General features: G+C 36.9%; 1 protein-coding gene across 2 annotated transcripts in view; it reads right to left on the reverse strand.

The window, feature by feature from the left end:
* Nucleotides 1–21,912, reverse strand: part of MFN1 (mitofusin 1) — a 33,182-nt gene extending 11,270 nt beyond the window's left edge. The window contains exons 1-11 of one of the 2 annotated variants that reach the window (XM_082625983.1): nucleotides 21,811–21,912; nucleotides 21,179–21,312; nucleotides 20,181–20,296; nucleotides 17,390–17,525; nucleotides 15,998–16,160; nucleotides 13,270–13,394; nucleotides 11,839–11,947; nucleotides 10,355–10,462; nucleotides 7,166–7,319; nucleotides 6,987–7,054; nucleotides 1,490–1,611 (exon numbers count right to left, since the gene is read on the reverse strand). In XM_082625983.1, coding sequence (XP_082482109.1) covers nucleotides 1,490–1,611; nucleotides 6,987–7,054; nucleotides 7,166–7,319; nucleotides 10,355–10,462; nucleotides 11,839–11,947; nucleotides 13,270–13,394; nucleotides 15,998–16,160; nucleotides 17,390–17,525; nucleotides 20,181–20,292 — 1,097 coding nt within the window. In that variant the 5' untranslated portion in view covers nucleotides 20,293–20,296; nucleotides 21,179–21,312; nucleotides 21,811–21,912. The remainder of the gene's footprint in view (nucleotides 1–1,489; nucleotides 1,612–6,986; nucleotides 7,055–7,165; nucleotides 7,320–10,354; nucleotides 10,463–11,838; nucleotides 11,948–13,269; nucleotides 13,395–15,997; nucleotides 16,161–17,389; nucleotides 17,526–20,180; nucleotides 20,297–21,178; nucleotides 21,313–21,810) is intronic. The other variant, XM_082625984.1, reaches the window with a different exon arrangement.
* Nucleotides 21,913–22,266: the final 354 nt, after the last annotated feature.

A 22,266-nucleotide genomic window follows, 5' to 3' on the forward strand; every position in this document is an offset into this window, starting at 1 on the left:
ATGATTGGATATAAACTGTCTCTCTGCTCATGTGGTACCTGAATCCCACAAAGGATTAATAAGGATGCTAAATCTCCACCCATATCATAGATATGAACAGTCAAAACAGAATTAACTCAATATTAAGTCTACTTAATAAACAGGGGCCAGTAAACAGCACTCTGCAAGCCCAATCCAGCCATCCGCTAGTTTCTGTTAAAGTTTTCTTGGAATATAGCCACAAGCATTCATGAACCTATTGTGTATATGGCTGCTTTTGCTCTAAAACCACAGAACTGAGTAGTTGCCAAAGAGACAGTATGGCCTACAAAGCCTAGAATATTTACTATCTGCTAAAATTTGTCAACCCCTGGATGATATAGGAAAATAAAAGCCTGAGATCCTTTTATGATCATTTTTCCCAAGACATCTGTTCCCAAGGCAAGATTATACAAACCACCCTCAAATCACATCTTTTTTGTGCTACGTTTATTTCAATGTCCTATATTTTTATAAAAATTAAGGTCAATCCAGTGGACGAATACTTACTTTGGCTACCATAATAAAGCAACTGAGCTCACTATACAGAAACAGTGTGCACAGGGCCAGAGATCAGAATCTGGGTTCTGATCCTTGAGTTTTATATGATGTAAATTCTCTAATGTTGTACATAATGCATTCCTGCTAAAGTGTCAAAATTAGGCAACAGACCTAGATATGAGTGGAGTTTTGTTCTCAGCAAGATCGAATACATTTAAAATCCCCCATTTTATATCTTGGATTTAATCTTAGATGCTTTATATCTTCCCATTGATTGACTTAAACCCACTTAAAGGTCCAATTGAGGCTTAACATCATTATGCTTATAACATCTAATAACATCTTAATCTCTGTTTCAAGTATACCAAGTTTGTGAGAACTACCCTTTTCTTCGACTAGTGCTGGCACTTTCGTGTATTCATTTTCATCATTACAAGGTAATAAATGCAATAAAATACTGCAGTATAGAATGACATATAGAGTAATGCTTACCAAATTCACTTTCTGGCTGGCAGGTAGTATCACCTTGTTTGTTTACCAGCTGATATAAAACCACAACTGGCATAAAGAAGTGATTTCAAGGTTTCAATGTATGAACATATGAAAGATGAGTGATAGGTTGAATGTAAAAAGAGGGTCACCTGTTTTGGACTTCGAGAAATTCTGCTGGAAGAAATGGTTCTTTCACTGCTTTAAAGACATTTAAAGCCACTGAACATTTTAAAATCACAGCTCACACACGAGAATACTGAGATCCAGGGGATGTAAATGATGTATTTGTTCAAGGTTGTAAAAAAAAATTTACAGTTTCAAATATTCATTAAAAAACATGCCAGTAGGCATCAGCTAAACCTACAGGGTTGATGTTAGTGTGAAAGGTATTTAATAATATAAAAATTTTAAACCTTAGTCTAAAGAATTCATATTGACACAAAAATAATTTTTATTTTGCAATAAAATGAATTCATACCTTTTCTCTGCTGCTGCCACGTTTATTGAATCCATTATGTTTTTCACAGTTTCTAGTATCTGTTTAGCTCTGATAGTGTGCTGTTCAAACTTTGTTTTCACTGCTGACTGCGAGATACACTCCTGCGAGGGGCCCAAGCCATAACACATTACTGTAATTCCATCCCAACATTTTCAGGAATTTAAACACAAAAACTTGCTGTTTGGAATGTTAACCAAAACAGACATAAGGATAGAAAATAAATGGATGACAAACACAACTTAAAATTATAAAGGTAAAAAAAAATGTCAAAAATTTAAAAGTTAAAGGCTTTAACAGCAAGTTCATAGCTTTGTGTAATTTTACACAGTAATGTGCAATGGTTCTTTGACTATATTATTTTTTAAAATAAATTTAAAAAGGTGCTATTTTCAATGTTAAACAAGGCTTCCTATTAGGATTACTAATTTTATTTGGGTCACCTTTAATCTACTTCTAGTCCATCTATCTTGATTTTTCTCATATTTGCAATGAAAACCTCATGAAGTTCTTAAGCCATGAAATAGAATTCTACATTGAAAAAAATGAATGATATGATTCACATAAAGTTAGTAAAAAGGACTTCTACAGATTAAAGCTTGAACAAACTGAAAAATACTATTTAACAGCAAACAACCTAAGTAATATTTTAAATTGTTCATAGAAAAATATCTAAAGCTATTTCTAAGATAATCCCATTATTGTCATTGGACTACAGTGTGTGCATACAGGTCAGAATGATGCCTTATCTCATGCTTCACTTTCAAGCTAACTGTAGCTCACAACTTACTAACAGTTGTACAAATCAATTAGTGTTTCATGACCAGTGTTTTTTACACAGAGAATACATCAGAATGCACCACATATGATCATGGATGTTTCTTTTGTGAAATTTTATTTCAGTTTCAATATATGTGCATATTACTTGCTATTTAAAACATTTACTGTGATTCATCATTTAAGTGCTAGCAAAATTATTAAATTAAAACTGGCCTTTCACTTTTACATCATAGAAAAGTCAAATTCTGTACTGACATAACATTTGAAAACAACTGCAAGTGTAGAGAAATACTATCTGGTCTTTGAACAACCAAGAACACTCATCTGGGTCACGACATCAAATTAGGGATATACCCCCCAACTCTCCAATATTTCCATGAATTCATCTTCTTGAACTTAATATAAAACCAGTACAAATTGTGGTAATTACTTCTGAAAGTAATTACTATCCTTTATCAAAATAAATAGCTTTTAAGCTTTAAAAGGTAGTCACTTAATACTCTAGCACTATATTTGTTATGGTGAAATCATTAGTATATTATATATTCATTCAGTGTTCTATTTATAATCTATGCTGAGCCTTCACATCTCTAAAATGATTATTTCACTAAGACAGAAGAGACTTTTAAATTCTCTCTTTGGTATTTTTTTGAGGTACAGAAAACAAAGCAGATTCATTTCTTTAGCTATAGGGCACATGAGGGTAATTCATGTAGTTAACAGTTTATGTCTTAACTCAGAGCCCATTACTTTTTTTCAGTGCATAGTCTTACTTTTGCACATTGTCAAGCTCATTTATACATCACTCAATTATCACTAATCCTGAAGAGATTAGTAATAAGAAGTTACAGTATTCCTGTTCTGTATATGCCAAAGCAGAAGCCACCAATATCTACACAATATTAAACATTTAAAGTGCAAACTGCTTATTTTTTAATGACCAAAACAAAGTTTTAATTTTACTTTAAATAACTATCTCATAAATTGCCAAATTAACCGTCACAAAAACAATAATAAAAGAATAAAAATATTTTTAAAAGAAAAAAAAGTTAAAAGAAATTCTGTTCCTCGATGAAGCAGATCTAGATATCAGCAATGAAGACCCCAAATTTGTAGATAACAGCACAGTATTAGAGCTAGACTAGAGAAAAAGAAAAGACCTCCAAAAGTTATTAGGCAATATACAAGTTACTCCTTGATTCAAAAATATACATTGGTGAATAAGTATAAAGAAGAAAACAGGCAATCTTTTTCTAATTAAAAAGTATCCCACACTGACGTTCCCGCTGATCAGAAAAATATCAGAAGTCAACTGCAAAAGGAATACTCTATTCCAAACTAAGTACAAGGAATGCTAATTTATTTTTTTTTTAATATTTATTTATTTGGCTGCACCAGGTCTTAGTTGCAGCATGTGGGATCTAATTCCCTGACCAGGGATTGACCCCGGGCCCCCTGCATTGGGAGCACTGAGTCTTAGCCACTGGACCACTGGGGAAGTCCCAGGGAATGCTAATTTAAATAAAGGTTCTTTACTGAACCATTTCTCAGAGCCCTTTATACACTAATATACTTAAGAATCTCCATGGGAGAAATATATAGCATGCAGCAGTTCCCAGACTTATTTTAGCAGGAACTCTAATTTTCCAAGGAGAAGTTTAAAATACTACAACAGACAATTTAAATTCCATCTTGTCAGAGTATCCTGTAGGCTGTAAGATTTAGAACCAAAGCAATAATCACATTTCAATTATCATCATCTTCTGATTTTCTAATAACATCTACAGAAAACAGCTGATGATTTAGTCATACGTAGTTACAAATTTGTAAATATTAATATTTATGTGTAATTAAGACATACAGGGCTTCCCTGGTGGCGCAGTGGTTGAGAGTCTGCCTGCCGATGCAAGGGACACGGGTTCGTGCCCCGGTCCGGGAAGATCCCACATGCTGCGGAGCAGCTGGGCCCGTGAGCCATGGCCGCTGAGCCTGTGTGTCCGGAGCCTGTGCTCCGCAACGGGAGAGGCCACAACAGTGACAGGCCCGCGTACCACACACACACACACAAAAAGACATACAACCAGCTTGACAAGTCCCCTTGATTAAAGACCCTAAATACCCAATAACATGCTATTTACCACTCCCAACGTATTATTTGAAATATCTTAAACTGCAAGAAAGAACACCAAGATACAATATACCTTTCAAGTAAATATACCAAATGTTAACATTCAGCTTTGTTTACCTTTCCTTCTCTCTCTCCATGCAGATTTATATAGATAAGTCTATATAGATATTCATCTTTATACATACCTGTATATATTTCTTCCTGCTGAACAATTTGACAGTTCATTGTAACCACCACAGCCTTACTACTAAATATATTAACATGTGTCTCCTAAGAACGGGGACATTTTCCTATACAACCACAAAACAATTACTGTATTCAGAACTTTTATCACCGGGACAATCCTGAGCCTGCGCTTCCGGAACCTGTGCTCCGCAATGGGAGAGGCCACAGCAGTGAGAGGCCCGCATACTGCACACACACACAAAAAAAAACAAAAACAAAAACAAAAACCCCCAAAATACTATGTATCAACTGATAAATTAACCAAAGTCTTTGGAGGAAAAGCAAAGCAATCAGATAATTGGTAAATCCAATTAAGGTTTAAAATACACAGATATTTCTTGTATCCTTTATCCATCTATATCTACATATAAGTATATATATAGATATAGAAAAGGAATACAAAAATCTTTTAAATAAACAATTTTATACTAAACATAAATTCTCAGAAATGCACCAATTTATAGGAAATCATAAATTACCAAAATTAGTTTTAAAAGTAACATATTTTAGCTTTGGCAAAAAGTTGAAAAGAGTTGTCAGTGCAGTTACCAAAAAAAGGTTTGGCCATCCAGACAAAATTTTTTGCCATCTGATTATTTCTTTAGGTAAATTCAAATAATTTCTAGCTGATTCTCATTTTATATCATAGTTTTAAACAAAAATTTCAAACTCTAAAGCCTAACATTCTCCACTATATGAGCTCTTGCTCATATACAGTTTTTTCCATATATAATTTTTAGATGCTCAAATGAACTTTTACAATAAAAAAGTGAAATGCCAAGTTTCTTCTAAAAACATTAAAAAGAATAGTTCCTAAGTCTGCCTGATTATTGCAATCACTCAGGGAGCTTTAAATATATAACAGATTCCTAGGTCCATCCTAGCCCTACTGGATTAGTCTCTGAGATGAGTCAGGAGTCTGCAGTTCTCTAAAGTACCTCATCATCAGCCGGGTTTGAAAACCAGTGCTCTACAGCACATCTTTTATTCTTCTCATTCCCACCTCTTCAAGGAGATATTCTGGGAAATCAAATGCTGTACCAGGAACCAATATGAAAGAGGTATAAATGTATAACTGAACAGTATATGATTTGGTAGGAGAAATCAATGACAAACACACATGCACACAAACACACAGGAAGAAAGAAAAGCTCAGTAAATAAGAAAAGACAAGGGAAACAATGATACGCTCCCCAATTATTTTCTCCATGGATGAAACGACTACAACTGCTAAGAGTGAGGAGAGCATTGAATCTCTTGTGAAAGCAAAAGGGAAAGAAGATAAACAATGGTCTTTGAGTAACTGGGATATCATATATCCTATAGCTTAGCTTGACAAGACACCTACTGATATCCCAGGGGCCTCTGAACAATCAGAAACATCTTACCAAGATAGCAGAGAGTGAGTTTTCTTAAACACCTTGTCTTTATCTACCTAATGGTCTTTCTCTCTCTCACCAAATTAAAAATAGGGGATAGTGAGCAAATGGTTAATTTTTAAAAATTCTGCCAAGTACATTCAACATTTATGTCCTTACTATTAAGACAGTTACTACTTATAAGGAAGAATAATTACTGATGGAAGTTTTTGTTCAGTTCTGAAGTATTTGTGTTCATCTGCAGGTGAGGAGATATGCAATCTAATAAGCACAACTAAGAGATAAATTAGAGTCAAGAAGATTAACAGCTAAAGAATTTTTCAGTCAATGTAGAAACTTTTAATGTTTCTGAATAAAACACCTACACCAAAACATAAGAGTATCTTCCCTCCCCAGTGCTGCACACACATTATCTATTCATGCACCTCAGCAGTTTAGATTCCTAAAATACAGGACCTATACCTTAATTATTTTTGTATTCGTTTGTTCAGGACATTTGGCATAAAACACAGAGAATTAACAGGTGACAATACAGTTTAGAAATGTAATTAACTTTTGTCCAATGACATTAACTATGTTCTATCAAAAGAAAAAAAATCTTCATTTTGCTCTATTATCCATTCCAACAGCAATTACATTTCTTTAATCTTGTGCCTGACTATTGAATATAGAATATTTTACCCACTAAGCAACAAAATATTAGAAACTAGTGTCTCATTTAAATACAAATACATTAAAGAAAAAGAATAGGAAGAAATTACAATCTTTAATTTTCCATTCTTATGGATCATCCATTTTGCAGGGACTTTCTTTTTTCCAACTTTCCTCGTTTTACTTGCTGTGTCAGAAACTACACTAAATAACACCAGATTATTGACAAAGGTAAGTAGTGAAAACAGAAGATTATGATCACTCTCCAAACAATGCTATGGTTTTACATTAGTCAGTACATTCACAAAATTCCTACCTCAAAGATTTGTTCAAAATTCTGAAACTCCTGCAATCTTGCCTGAAATCCTTCTCCAAGTGCCCCACCTGTAATATAGGTGAAGATTTTAAAACCTAGTATATAGCAAGATAAGATTTCTAGCATGCTATTTTTATAATCTATTTGTATTTCAAAAGGATGAAATAATGAATACATACCACCTTCTGGCATCCCCTGGGCTTTGTGCTTTCTAGCACTAAGAACTTCCTTTGCAGAAACAAAAAAGATACGACTCCGTGCTTCTAAAGGATCCACAACTTTGAGCTCCTCCACCAAGAAATGTAGGCATCTTTCCATGTGCTGTCTGCGTACCTAGAGAAAAACAGGGTATTAAAAGAATTCGAATAATTAAACAAATATAACAGTTACCGGCCTATACTAAACTTCACTTATAGTGATATTATTATTATATGATATAGTAACAGTTGCCTTATACGTAACAAATCCAAAAATTCTAATAAATGAAGTTTGATACTTGCTGACAGGAAATCTTCCTCTTAACTTAATGATTCTTCCTTGAACATTTAAAATTCTGATGGACCATCAAATACTACACAACCATTAAGAAACATACTGTAGACAAACATTAGTGTTTAATGGCATGGGGAAAGGTTCCTAATTCTGTATTAAGGATATATGATGTGTACATATATTTATGTAAATTAATACGTGGCATGCAGGCAATACCCACAAAACTAGGTGGCATTTTAATTTCTTCCTTAAGCTTTTATTTTCCAAATTTTCTACAGTGAAGCTATTAATACCTTTAAAATCAGAAATTAAGTGCTACAATAAATTTGCTATAATGAAGTTATTTTTATTTTGAAATCAGAACACAGATGGTATATTTTTCTTCTAAAAAACACTGGGGGGACTTCCCTGGTGGTCCACTGGGTAACACTTCACACTCCCTATGCACGGGGCCCAGGTTCAATCCCTGATTGGGGAACTAGATCCCACATGCATGCCGCAACTAAAGTTAGCAGGCCACAACTAAGAAGCCTGCATGTTGCAACTAAAAGCTCCCACATGCTGGAACGAAGATCCCACACGCTGCAAATAAGACCCAGCGCAGCCTAAATAAATAAATAAAAATAAATAATAATAAAAAAAAAACTTGGAATTAAAATTGGGGAGAATGCATTAGCTAGGGATTGGAGCTCTAACATTAGGTTTAACAATAGCACTTGGGTATCTAAATTAGGAAGAAGGATTAGAAGTTAGTTAGGGTTTAGTACCAGCCTTTAGCATTATGGCTATGATAAGAGATCTCCATGTTAAGACTTAATAAAATTAAGCTAAATAGGAATGGAGAAGAACAATTTGTGGGTGATATTTCCTAATTCTCTGATGGTTAAATGAGACCCCAATTTGAAAGAGTATGATTATAAAGCAAGAGTTAATAACAACAGGATATAAATCGTCATATTAAGCAAAATTTCAATTTGGGGGGTGAGGGGAAGAATGAAAGCAAATAATCTAACATGTGAATAGTGATGGGATAGTGTAAATTTTATTTTTTAATGTATTTTCTAAGTTTTTTAAAATAATAAACACATACTACTATTAAAATCAGAAAAAGTAGTATCAAGCAAATTAAATATTATTTGTAGACCAAATATCAGATTCTCTACCCTTTTTAAAATGAAGTTTCTAAAACCACCAGCATGACTAAAATGAAAAACAAAAACAAAAAATACTAAGTGTTGGCAAGGATATAAATCACGTGGAACTCTCAGTCTGGTGGTAGGAATATAAACTGGTATGAGCACTTCAGAAAACACTTGGGCTGTATTTATTAAAACAGCATATTCTTGGGAATTCCCTGATAGTTCAGTGGTTAGGACTCTTTTGTTTTCACTGCCAAGGGGGCGAGTTCAATCCCTGGTCAGGGAACTAAGATCCTGGTAAGCCACGTGGTGAGGCCAAAAGACAAACAATAAACCCCCAGCATATTCTTAATCTGTAATCCAGCAATTCTACTCCTAGATTATACCCATGGATTACTGATTCCTGTGTTATTGACATTTTGAGTCAGATAAATCTTTGGTTTGGGGGCAGGAGCTGTTCTGTGTTATAGGATGCTTAACAGCATCACTAGCCTCTACCAACTAGATGCCAGTAGCACACACCCTCAATTGTGGCAACCAAAATATTCCCTGGGGGCCAAAATCGCGCAGCCACTTACATTGAGAACCACTGATATATACTCAGCAGAAATATACACCAATGTGCACCAAAAAGACATATACAAGAATATGCACAGGGACCTCTCTGGTGGCCCAGTGGTTAAGAATCTGTCTTGCAACACAGGGGATGCTGGTTCAATCCCTGGTCAGGGAACTAGGAACTCACATGCCACAGGGCAACTAAGCCCACATGCCACAACTACAGACCTCGCACACCACAACTAGAGAGAAGCCCATGCACCACAACAAGACCCAACACAGCCAAAAAATAAATAAATAAAAAAGAATATGCACAGCAGCATTATTCATGATAGCTAAAAACAGGAAATTTATCCAAATGCCCATAACTATCAGAATGAACAGATCAATTGTTATTCATAGGATGAAATACCACACAGCAATGCACTTCAGCTATGCACAACAGTATGCATACATACCACAAATGTAATGTTGAGCAAAAAACCTGACATAGAAGTAGATACTATGTGATCCCATTACATAAAGTTGAACAACCAGAAAAATTAATCTAGGGTATCAGAAAACATGGTAAGTGGTTATTCGTGGGTTGGAGGACAGAGGCTGGAAATGGGGGATACTGGGGTGCTGGAATGTTCTGCTTCTTGATCCGGATCCTTCTTGATCTGGATCCTTACACAGGTGTCAAATTTGTAAATTAACTGAGCTGGACACTTATGATTTGTACACTTTTCTGTCATGTTATACTTAAATAGAGAATTAAAAAAAACAGGGGACTTCCCTGGTGGTGCAGTGGTTAAGACTTCGCCCTCCCAATGCAGAGGGCCTGGGTTCGATCCCTGGTCAGGAAACTAGATCGGCGAGCTGCAACTAAGGAGCCTGCCTGCCTGCGACTAAGACCCAGCACAACCAAATAAATAAATAAATATTAAAAAAACAACAACAAAGAAACAGAAGGACATTTCAAGATCTAAAATGACTAGATAGTACTTTTATAACATAGCTTTCCTTCAAAGTAGCTTAATACTCTGTCTCTATCACATATCCACTTCAGGTTTTCTGTAACTATATTCTTCTCAAGAGAATAGCTGCTTATGATGTTCTATTCTATGAGGTGTATTGTTTCTTCAGATAGCAATGTACACGACTGTATTTCAAAACTTAAAGAAAAAAATAACTTACATCTTCCATATATTCTGGCTCTGATGCAGAGGCATCCCAACGATTATTCAGAATAAAAATATTAGGCTTGGAAAGTCGCTCATTTACCTTGTGAAAAAACTGTTTTTCCTGAAAAACATGAAATATCCAACAGTATGTTTACTTTTTAAAGCTCCTTTATTTTTACCTTTATACTTGAAACTTTATTTGAATCTCAAAGTTTGAACCATTTAAGAACAGTGATGAACACCCACTGATAAAGGATCCCAAAGCACTCTGAGTATTAAACTTTCAATGACAAAACGAAGATATAAGAAAGCAAAAGTTAAGATTTTCCTACTCCTCCCATCAGTCTTTTTTTGAAATTCAATTTAACCAATATTTATCTGTTTCTACTATACGCATGACATAAAAGATACTGCTAGATATGACAGTCCATATTTTCAAAAAGCTACCTCAAATCTTTTTGAAGATTTAGACTAAGTAAATAATAATGTAAGACACATGTACAACACATCATAATAAACAATAAAGGTATATGCCATAAATAGTATAAATATCCAATTGAAATTAGGAAATGCCCCATAAAGAAGGAAGTGGTGATAAAGAAGGGCTTGAAAAGTACTGACAACAGGGCTTTTTGAAGGATGAAAAATTGGGAGGGGGAAGAACTGTGCACAAAGAATAACATAAACAAAGGTACCAAAGTCAGGATGTGTATCAAAGTTTGTTTATCCAACACCTAAATAATGTAGTTACTCTAAAACAGATTTTAAACATTTCCCTATTTTTTATACCATCAGGTTGTAAACAACTGTCAGTGTTGTCACAGCAACACGGTGTATGTGATATAGATTGGGCCATATAAACACTAATAACACAGTGACAAAACAGGTCTTGCTGGTCACACCTAGGTTTTAATGGTGTTTGGCCATTTATATGCTTCTGATGAATAACATTTTTTAAGATTATACAATAGTTTTAGATATTAGATATTGAAACTCTGGAAAGTTATTTGAAATAAGTCTGGCTCTAGACATTCTGGATAAATAATCTTCTATGTTTGACAGCAGCTTACAGTGTACACAGGTAAGCTGAAACCTACAGTGCACACAGATAAAGCCGGAAAAGGCTGTCAAAACTCAAAGTATGAAAAGCCTTGCCTGACAGATAGGGAGGTGAGGTGGGAGTGTTATACTTTATTCAAAAGACTTAAGCCAACAGCCTAACAATTCTGATGCCTATTCCTTCAGAAACTTGTAAATAACCACAGTGAATGTCAACAACACACATGTATCACACCGTGAACTCCAATATTCACTAGAAGCTAGAGCCATCAAACCAGAATCAGCCCTTCCAATCCCACAGAAACACAAACCCCTTCGTTCACCTCTGATATTAGAGATTCTTTCTAATCCATGACTTGGACTTCCTTCACTTTTCAGAATTAAAACAGACATCATTTCATTTCCTATCATTCAAACAAAATAATCATTAGACCCTACCGTATTCATTAGAGTTGATTCAGAGTTTGCAACCAAAACGAAGACATCAGCATCTAAGCAAAACTTATCAATCCAGCTATCCAGCTCTGTAGTGACATCTGTACCTGGACTAATGGGAATAAAATAAGAATTGTATTATATATTCTTTAAAAAGAAAATTTAGATTACAGAGAGATAATTTTTTTAAACTTTTAAGAATTAGTTGAAGTCTAAAGGATAGGATTTCTACCAGTTATCAGTCTGAAGCCTAGGAGATTTAAATTACTTTCTCAGCTATAAGACAGCAGTTGTGGAAAGCTGAGAATCTGTGCTTTATATACTTCTATTCTGCTGACAACCCCCAGAGCCTGTCCAATCAACAACTTAACAAATGCTAAAAAAAAGTTTATTTACTAAAGAGAGAAAATTTCGTGATTTTTGACAAAGCAAGTAACATGTTCACTATTTTAATCTTTTAAATCTTTATGCTTTGGAAGACTGAAAATAAGCAATGGAAAAAAAGAAAATAAAACCTAGGCTAATATACAATCTATACTATAAAAAGTATAGTCCAACTGTCTATACATTGACTTGACATGTCCTGTGACAAATTGGCAAGTTAACAGGTTGGGGTCATGGATACAATCTGGCCATGAAATAAAGAAAAATTAATTAGTTAATATTATATTTAAACCAAATATTTAAATTTCCCAAGCACCTTCTCTCATCTGAACTATTTCTGTTGATTACTTGAAACTCGCTTTCAATCAAAAGGGAAGACCCTCAACCAAAAAAATAAAGATTTCCATAGAACACTGAAATTTTAACTGAAGAAAACAAAAGAGCACACCACAATTTAAAAAAATCATTTAACTACTTTTTTTGGTTAAGGACTATGCTAAAGAGATAGGCATTACCATTTTATTAAGCACCAGTGTAGTAGGATGATTTTTGAAAAAACATATTAAATGCAGGTTAATCAGAAGAGCCCGAATAAATTACAAAAGCATTCGATTAATTCTTGAACAATGAAAAGCTGTATGAACTGTCCAGTGGTGATTTTGGTAAACTAAGTCTCAAGAATAATTACTGATTAAAAATAATACCTATTTAGAGTTATCTATCTAGGTATCTAGAATGAGACAATCTCTAAGGCCCAACCAATTATCCAAACTACAAAGTCAGTCTAGAGAAAAAAGTGACAATTCTTGAAATTTCCTGTAATAGAATTAAACTGATAAATTGGCACTTTTATGAAACCATTAAAAAACAAAAAAATAATAACTTATCTATTCCATTACAATCTAGCAAATAAGAACAAAGCAGCAATTGAACATTTTTTTAAGCAATTGAACATTTAAAATTTTTACATACTACATGCTAAAAGCAAGCAGCATTTCTAAAAAAAAAATACAAATACGTATGTAGAAAACAATTCATATATAATTTTACCTATCCACCAAAACCAGGTCATCTCTCAAGAGGGCACATTTTGCCTTTGGCCAAAACACATGTACAAGACAGCCAGCTTTCAAGTCTTTGTCCATATGAAGGGCATGGGCCAGCTGATTAACTGTCTAAAGTGGGAAGGAAAGAAAAAATAAAACTCTACTTGTAACAAAATTCAATAAAAATTTAAAATATTATGATTTGGTACATTTATTTTTGCAAAACATGTAGAAAAAGCAGAACTTTAAATCTTTTGAAATAAAACCATCTGAGCAATCCTGAGAAACCTGAGGTTTAAAATTACCAAGTAAGAAAAAAAATAAGGCCTTGAAACAGTTTACTCATACCATTCTATAACGATAATCTGGGCTGGAAACATTCTAAATGTCCAAAAAATGGAACTCTGGCAATGAATCCCATGCAACCCCTGAAATTGATATTGTATGTATGAAAAGAAATTCACAATATATTAAGAGAAAAAAAGCAAATCAGAAAATAGCATATATGGGACTTCGCTGGTGGTGCAGTGGTTAAGAATCCACCTGCCAATGCAGGGCACATGGGTTCAATCCCTGGTCCGGGAAGATCCCACATGCTGCGGAGCAACTAAGCCCGTGCACCACAACTATTGAGTCTGCGCTCTAGAGCCCATGAGCCACAACTACTGAGCCTGCATGCCACAACTATTGGCCCGCCTGTGTGCCTAGAGCCCGTGCTCCACAACAAGAGAAGCCATCGCAATGAGAAGCCCGCACACTGCAACGAAGAGTAGCCCCTGCTCGTTGCAACTAAAGAAAGGCCACGTGTAGCAATGAAGACCCAGTGCAGCCAAATAAATAATAAATAAATAAAATTATTAAAAAAGAAAGAAAATAGCATATATGATATAAAACAATTTTGTTTTAAAAATACAGAGAAACACCAATTTAACTCTATACCAAAGAATTTTGGAAGTGTAAGAGTTTTGGAGTTTCTTCTCTTTTTGTCTAATTGTATTTTCTGACTCTTCTAAAATGAGTTTATTGCTTAGTAATAACGGGGGAAAAATAAAGGAACATCACTAGGCAGTTATTTATTCACACAAGCCTGCTTTAAATCAATGACTGTGTCTTCTCTTTCCATTTAAATTTCCTAAAATATTTCTATTTCTCAAGATGACTTCTGACATACATTAGTTCATTACCTTTCATGTATGTGTTAAACATACAATTAAGTACAAAGGGCTTAAGACAAAATTAATAATCATGGAAAGGGCATCAGTACACATACCTCGATGGTTCTTTTGTGACTTGTATGAAATTTTAAAGGGAAACATCTATTTTCAAATGGGCACAATAGTCCTGATCAGGCTTGAAGTGAATCTCCACAGTGACAATGTTAGGTAGGGGTTTTTCTGCTTGTTTTCATAAACTTTTTGATAGAATTATAAACTTGTATTAAAATCCTGATACCTGGGCTTCCCTGGTGGCACAGTGGTTAGGAATCCACCTGTCAATGCACGGGACGCGGGTTCAAGCCCTGGTCCGGGAGGATCCCACATGACGCAGAGCAGCTGGGCCCGTGCGCCACAACTACGGAAGCCCACATGCCTAGAGCCTGTGCCCCACAACAAGAGAAGCTACCGCAATGAGAAACCAGCGCGCTGCAACGAAGGGTAACACCCGCTTGCCGCAAGTAGAGGAAGCCCGTGCGTAGCAACGAAGACCCAATGCAGTCAAAAATAAATAAATAAATTTAATTTTAAAAAAAATCCTAATACCTTACCTATAAAATTAAAATAATAAAAGCACCCACCTGACAGAGTTGTGGTGAGGTTTGAGTTATTACAAGTATTTAGAATAGTGTCTGCTACTTATCTTGATTACAAAATAAGTGATTCCTTCATTTGTATGGCTTAAAAATATTTTCATAACTATCATCTTATTTATTGTTTGTAAGTAATCTGAAGGGTATTAGACAGATTGAGTTACTTTCTCTGATCAAACAGCAAACTCACAGAAGGAGGACTAGACCTATGAGTTCACCTACAGTTTAGCCAAAACTAAAATAGCATGGATCTTCACACACTGAACTTTTGCATTTGTGGGAGAAATCTTACAACTTAAGAGAAAGCGAGTATAGCGAGAAGCAGTGTCTTTTACCAATTGCTTTCATTCCAGAGTAAACATCTTGCATCCTAATTGCTTTTTATTTTTGTTTGGCTGAAAAAAATCTAGTGCCCCTGAATTCCTTAAGAAATTTATGAAAGGTAGGGAGCTACCACTGGCCTTTATCTGGTAAAGCTATAACATTTACTAATGAATATGCTTACCAAATATTCCAAAGGCAAAAACGATTTCTAAAGGCACAGATGTGTCAAAAACAGATTCCAGAGTCCAATTTTTTAAACAAAGTTTTCTTTAGAAAGACAAGATTTGAGATTAAACAGCAACAACACACTTCAATAATGTTCTTTTCACCAGGAACACTATTTTAAAAATTTTATAAACTTTTAATTCTAATTTACTTTCATTTAGGTGAGGACAGGTTTCATTCTTCCAGTAACTTAGCTCTGAAGCAAAAGAATTTTAGAAAATTCAAAATATTAGTGATGGTTTTAAAAGCTATGAATAGAAATACTAATGGTTCTTCCATCTCTAGCAATGCAGATATCTTGTAAAAAATTTTTTAAAAGAACAAGTTAAGGACATTATTTCAGGTACATTATGTTGCTAAAGATCAAACACTATACCTTCACATTCTTTTTTTCATCTGACCCTTCTGTCATGAGATAGGCTTTATCTCCATCCGTTCCTTCAACACTCAGAAAGCAATTGGTTGTATGGCCAATTCCACTAGGGAGGACTTTATCCCACAACATGGCATTGATAACAGAGCTCTTCCCACTGCTTGTCCTGAAGAATGAATACACAAAATCATGACAAAACATAACAGTAAAAACTTTGTTCTTTCACTGGGTCAAAGGCCAACTTTTTTAGAATGCAAATTTTGTAAAAAAAATTTCACCAGATTACAATCTGAAATCACAGCCCACTCTTCCCATCACAAGATGTGGTCTAACATCCCATCTTAAATCTGGGCTGGACCTTTTTCACATGCAAAGCTCATTCCTATTTCTTCTTCTCAAGCAGGACAACTGAGTCATCACTTCTCCAGGAGGTCTCTTCCCTCCCACTCCTATACCACCCTAACCTGGGGTAGGGCCTCTTTCATGGACCTACTTCATACTAGACTGTTTAAGGCCTTGAGAATATGGTCAAGTGGAAGAAGCAGATAACAACATAAAACAAAAAACAAACAAATACAGAGCTTTGAGAAAAGTTTTCAAGGACATAAACAGGGTGCTTTAGCAGAGAATAACTGAGAAGGAATAACTTAGAGTGGTCTGGAAAGGTTTCTGCTGTAGTAACATTTAGGATGAGATTTGAAGAGTGAGAAGGAGTCAGACATACAACAAGGCAAAGAGAATTCTAGGCATAGGAAATTCCAAGTGCTAAAGCCCAAAGATGGGAAATAGCTTAGAAGACCTATGAGGTTAGTGAGTAAATAAATGCTTCTATTGGTGAACAGCACATGATATCTGAACAACCAAGTGGGGGCCTCGTCATTTCTCTTTGCATCTCTAGTACCTAACAGAGTGACTGGTTCATAGGTAGTTAACAAATGGTCCTTAAATTAATGTATGAGCTGTGGCAGAAATCATTCTACCACTCCAGAAGTTTCATTAAGGAACGGAACTTCTTATTCTCCCTCTGGGAATCACGGAGCTGAAAATCCTTTTGGAAGGCACACCTGATAATCAATAGAAACTTAAAAAGAGTAAGTCACAAATTATACTTATCTGTTTTTCTATTCTTATAGCTGGCTAAGAAGCCAATGCTTAGAGATGAGCATCCTTAAAAAATAAAAATATGATTGACCTTCATAAAGCTTTATTTTATACCAGGAGCTAAAATGAACAAGTTCTTTTACATGTTAATAGCTTTGAACATTTAATACAGGCAGAAACTGTTGTGAAGAAAAGGGTGAAGAATATCACTTGCTGCAACATCAGCAACAAAGCTGCGGATAAGAAAAGCTAGTATCTGGAAACTACCCTTGAGAAGAAATAATATAGGATTACCTGCCAAAAAATGCCACTTTCATGTGTCTCCGAGACAGCACCTCACCAATGATGGAAAGCTTACTTTTATACCTCTGTATTTCTATCAGATCATCCTCAGTAGCTACTCGGTCAAGTTCTGGATTCTTGTATGTTGCTGTAAAATTGAAATGGTATTAGAGAAAGTAATATAGGTGAATATTAAGTTAATTATAAAACAGAATACTTAAGATATGCATATATTTGGGGTTTGTCCTATATTAACATGATATTTGAAAATAAAAATAACATGGTATCGGAATATTTGGTAAAAGGTGAGTGCTTCGTTGCAATGGGTCATAAGAATACTGCCCAAAAGAATTTCAAAATTATTAAAAATTACAGGGGTCCAGTCAAAAGGGTACTTATTATTCATCTAGGTCTCAAAGATACAAAATACCCACCTAAGACAAAAAAGCATTTCTGAACAGCAAAACTAGAACCTAATATCCACCTATTATTATTCCATCCTGACAGGAGCTTCAAATCTTGAACTGAGAAGAGGGATTCACATGCTAAGAGTGAGGTGTGAATGGGTAGTCCCCCCAAAATAAAGATATGGTTCAAGGAGGTCTTCAAGCTAGGTAATACCTTGCTATCTTACTACTTCTTGTCTGCTTCCCACAGGGGTGGAGCAAGACAGCTCCTTGAACATGAATGAAAAGAGAATTGCAGACTGTAACCCACTCCTGTCAGGTTTGGGAGTAACTGCCTACCCCAGTCCCAATCTCTCTTCATCCAGAGATGGCGGTAGCTGGGAAAGCAACGATTTGAAAAGTAGGAAAGTATCTCAGTTTTATTTATATTTCAGGAATATATATTTTTACATTTTTATCATCTCATTTTGAAGGTGAAAACATGAAGATTCATTTGGCTATCTGAATGGTCCTAATTAGAGACAAATACTGACACAACTTACTGAGTGACCATCTAATTAAACTTAAGCTTCACATCTCACCATACTTTTCAAGTACATTGAAAAAATATGTGCAATTTGGTGAATAAAGGCAAGACTGGCTTAAATACCATTACATTCATCTTTGTTTTTCATTTCATTCTTGCCTTCTATGTGCTTCCTGATTTACTTGCTTTGCCTCTTTTTTGCAACATTTTTTTCTGAGGTTTTAGAACCAGTAATGTAAGCAGATAGGTTACGGGGTCCCCGGAGAAAGAGAACCAGAAATGGTTTTCTTGACTTAAGAGAATCCATTCTGGCCTAAGCCATTTTGTGATCTAAGCCTGGCCACAATACTCGCCCTTGAACAGGTCTCAGTAATCGACGATCTTAAGGGAACAAAGGAATGCAGCAAAAGAGAAAAGGCAGTCAAACAATAGTGAGTGATAAAGGAGAGTCCCAGTTCCTCCTCAAGAAACATACATATATGTGTGTGTGTGTGTGCACGCGTGTGTATATCTATCTATCTATCTATCTATCTATCTATCTATCTATCTATCTATCTATCTATCTATCTATCTTTGGGTTCTGCAGGAACTAAAGTCCCCACCCAGGTGGAGAACTGAATGATGATGTTGACCCTCCTGACTTCAGTCAACTAAGAACCTGGACTCTGTTGATCTTTGCTCCAATTCTATGCTGAATTCTCCTCTGCTCAAGCCCCTTCATGAATACACATGTACCCTTAGCTTAAAACTTCCCCAATTTTGCTGTTTGGGGACGCACTGCTTTGGGAAAGATCCCGTGTTCTCCTTACCTGCTGCAAGTAATAAATCCTTCCTTCTCCCGATCTGCGGTTTGGTTGTCTACTGGCTCGATACCCACCAATAACAGTTAACAATGAATTCAGATTCTAAAGCTGAATTCACTAGCTCCTAGAGTTTATAGCTCCTAGCATCTATTACATGCTCAATACACAGAAGATGTTACATTTAACTTCATTTTCACTTCCCATCAACTTTTTTAGAATAAAATATTATTCAAAAGTCACCATGCCAGCTCAAATTCTTTCCACATTGAAACTAAGATTCTGAACCAGTATTTTTTTCCTCATTCAACAGCAAAACTTGTGTCAGATCTGGTAATACGGACAAAATAATAAGGCAGGATCCCTACTCTCAAGAAACTCAAAATCTGGTGAAAGAGAATTAGGAGGGACAAGGAAAAAAGTTTGATTCTACCAACCTACCAAATGTTTTCCCACTGTCACAGGAGTTTACAGAATCCCTCCCTTTTCACTGTACGCTTGAAGGTCAACAATTATCTCTAAAGTAGTATTTCCCAGTATGACATTCTCACCACCTTTGTTTGAACAATTACACTGTTTAAGAAAACTCCTTTTTCCCTTTTCCCACTGCATCCCAGCCTCATTTGAGAAGATAAGATAGGTCTCACATCTTGGCTTAACTGCTGAGTTGATGGGGGTGATAAGTATAAATGGCTAAATGTGGGCTGCCTGACTTTCAGTCTGGGCATTTACTAGCTGCGTGATCTTTGGTAAGCTGCTTACCTTTTCTGTGCCTTAGTTCCTTCATTTTTAAAATGAGTGTGATTAATATCCGCCTCAGTGTTGATGTGAGGATTAAATGAGTTATTAATAAAATAAAGTGCTTAGAATAGGACCTCACATATGCACTTCTTAGTTGCTATTAATATAATTCAATCTTCCTCCTTTGGAGGGCAGAAATGGGTTTTATTTTTTATGGTATCTCTCATAGAGCACAATCCCCTGTATGTGTTCAGTAACCAAGACTGAAAGAATAAAGCACCTTTATATATTTTCAAAAGTAATTATTTATAAAACTTAGAGGAGCTAACCTTCAACAAAATGTGATCCTTCAGTAACAAACTCCAGTAACTGGTCAAAGATTGCCGTAATTGTCTTCTTAGCCAGCACAAAGTGCTTCAGTGGAGAAGCAGTTTCTGCCATTATGCTGAAAATAAAAAGTTAGAAAAGTACAAATTAAACTGGATGATAAAGACATGTGAGTTAACAACACTTCCAGTAACATTAACTCCCCAACGAAACAAACTTCCAAACTTTTAGATATATTTCTGGGGGGAAGAAGTGTTTTATTTATATATTCACTTTTTGGCTGCGTCAGGTGCGGCGCGGGGGGGGGGGTCCAGAGTGCGTGGGCTCTATAGTTGGGGCACACGGGCTCTCTAGTTGTGGAGCGCGGGCTTAGTTACCCCATGGCATGTGGGATCTTAGTTCCCCAGCCAGGGATAGATTGAACCTGCGTCACCCCGCATTGCAGGACGGATTCCTAACCACTGGACCACAAGGGAAGTCCCTGGGGGAGAAGTGTTTTAGTCAGACAATTAAAGACTACTTTTGGGTGATATTCCACTGAATTCTATTGGCCAAAATCTTGATTGCAATTTCTACTTTAGTTCCCTTTGCTGATGATGAAACTGGCCAAATTATGATTGCATGTGACTCTTTTTTTTTTGTGGTACGCGGGCCTCTCACTGCTGTGGCCTTTCCCGTTGCGGAGCACAGGCTCCGGACGCACAGGCTCGGCGGCCATGGCTCACCGGGCCCAGCTGCTCCGCGGCATGTGGGATCTTCCCGGACCGGGGCACGAACCCGTGTCCCCTGCATCGGCAGGCGGACTCTCAACCACTGCGCCACCAGGGAAGCCCTGCATGTGACTCTTAACTACATGAGGGAACACGGCAGCGAGTGACATGAAGCCAAGTTCACGAACCGTAACTAAGTTATTAAGTTTTTCAACCTGGACCTCTAGGTGGGTGGAGGTGGATATGCAGAATGAGGAAATAAAATTCCAAGATCATAATACAATACTAACGTTTAGAAAGAAGTAGTTCTCATCGCAACAAATAAGGAGGCAAGTCTTAAAGCGAGTATTAACGTTTCCAGCCAAAGTACCAAGAACTTCAAGGTGTGTAAGTTAAGAAAAATAAGTTTTGGTGGCAGCTTCTCCTGAAAAGACACCAAACAAAAACGATCACACACCAGTCTAATCCTGGTATGCATGTGTGTCAAATGCAGCAGAGGGACCATAAAGAAGGCTGAGCCTTCCAAAGCGTCAGGAAATGACAGACCAAAGGGGACAAGCGGGAAAGCACGGTGGGGGTAACAACTCGGTTCAGCTGGTGGTGAACGCCGACCTTGGAGAAAGGCCTTCCCCGTCCTCCACACCAGGCGCTGGCGACCCGCCCGCAGGGCTCGGAGCCAGACCCCACCCCCGGCCCGCTTGCGCCGGCCGCGGCTACCGGTACCCCGGGCTCGCGGGCTCCGCGGGCCTACCCGGCCGCCAGCCCTACTAGCAACCGCAGCAGCTCCCTTCTTTTCCGCAGGACCGCGGCGGCGCCTCGTCACAGAGCGCCCCACTCACGACTCCCCGCCCCCTGCCCCCGGCAGGACGAAGGTCACCCGAGCAAAGTGAACCGGCCCGCGGCCGAGGCTGCGGGCACTCACCCTGTCCTGGCTCCGACTTGTCACCCAGCAACCGCACCTCAGGCACAGCCCTCAAGCCGCCTCATTCTCCCAAGAGAGGCTGGGAGACTGGGAGGCGGCGGGAGTAGAAGCAAGAAGGCGGTCACTTCCGGTCTCTTGCCCTTCCCGATTTGGTTTGCCTCCGTAAACGGAAGTGATCTACTCCGAGCGCCATTTTTCTTAAGGGCAGAAGGCAAGGAATTGTTGTGAGCAGGCAGTGCAACCAGAAGAATGCTTTTCCTTTCACCCCCAACTTCTGCATCGCCTCCCTCTCCCTTCAAAGTTTCCAAAGCTCTGCCCAGCCTAGGCGTAGCTAGCTGTCAGTGGCTCGTTTAGTGAGGGAGAGCTAAAAGGAGGAGGGGTGAGATGAGATGAGGTGGAGTTAGGGTGTCAGACAAGGATTCCTGCTTACTCGGCCAGCAGCAATAAAGGAAAACC

Source organism: Mesoplodon mirus, assembly GCF_964341445.2.
Source record: "Mesoplodon mirus genome assembly, chromosome: 6".
Classification (NCBI taxonomy): Eukaryota; Metazoa; Chordata; class Mammalia; order Artiodactyla; family Ziphiidae; genus Mesoplodon; species Mesoplodon mirus.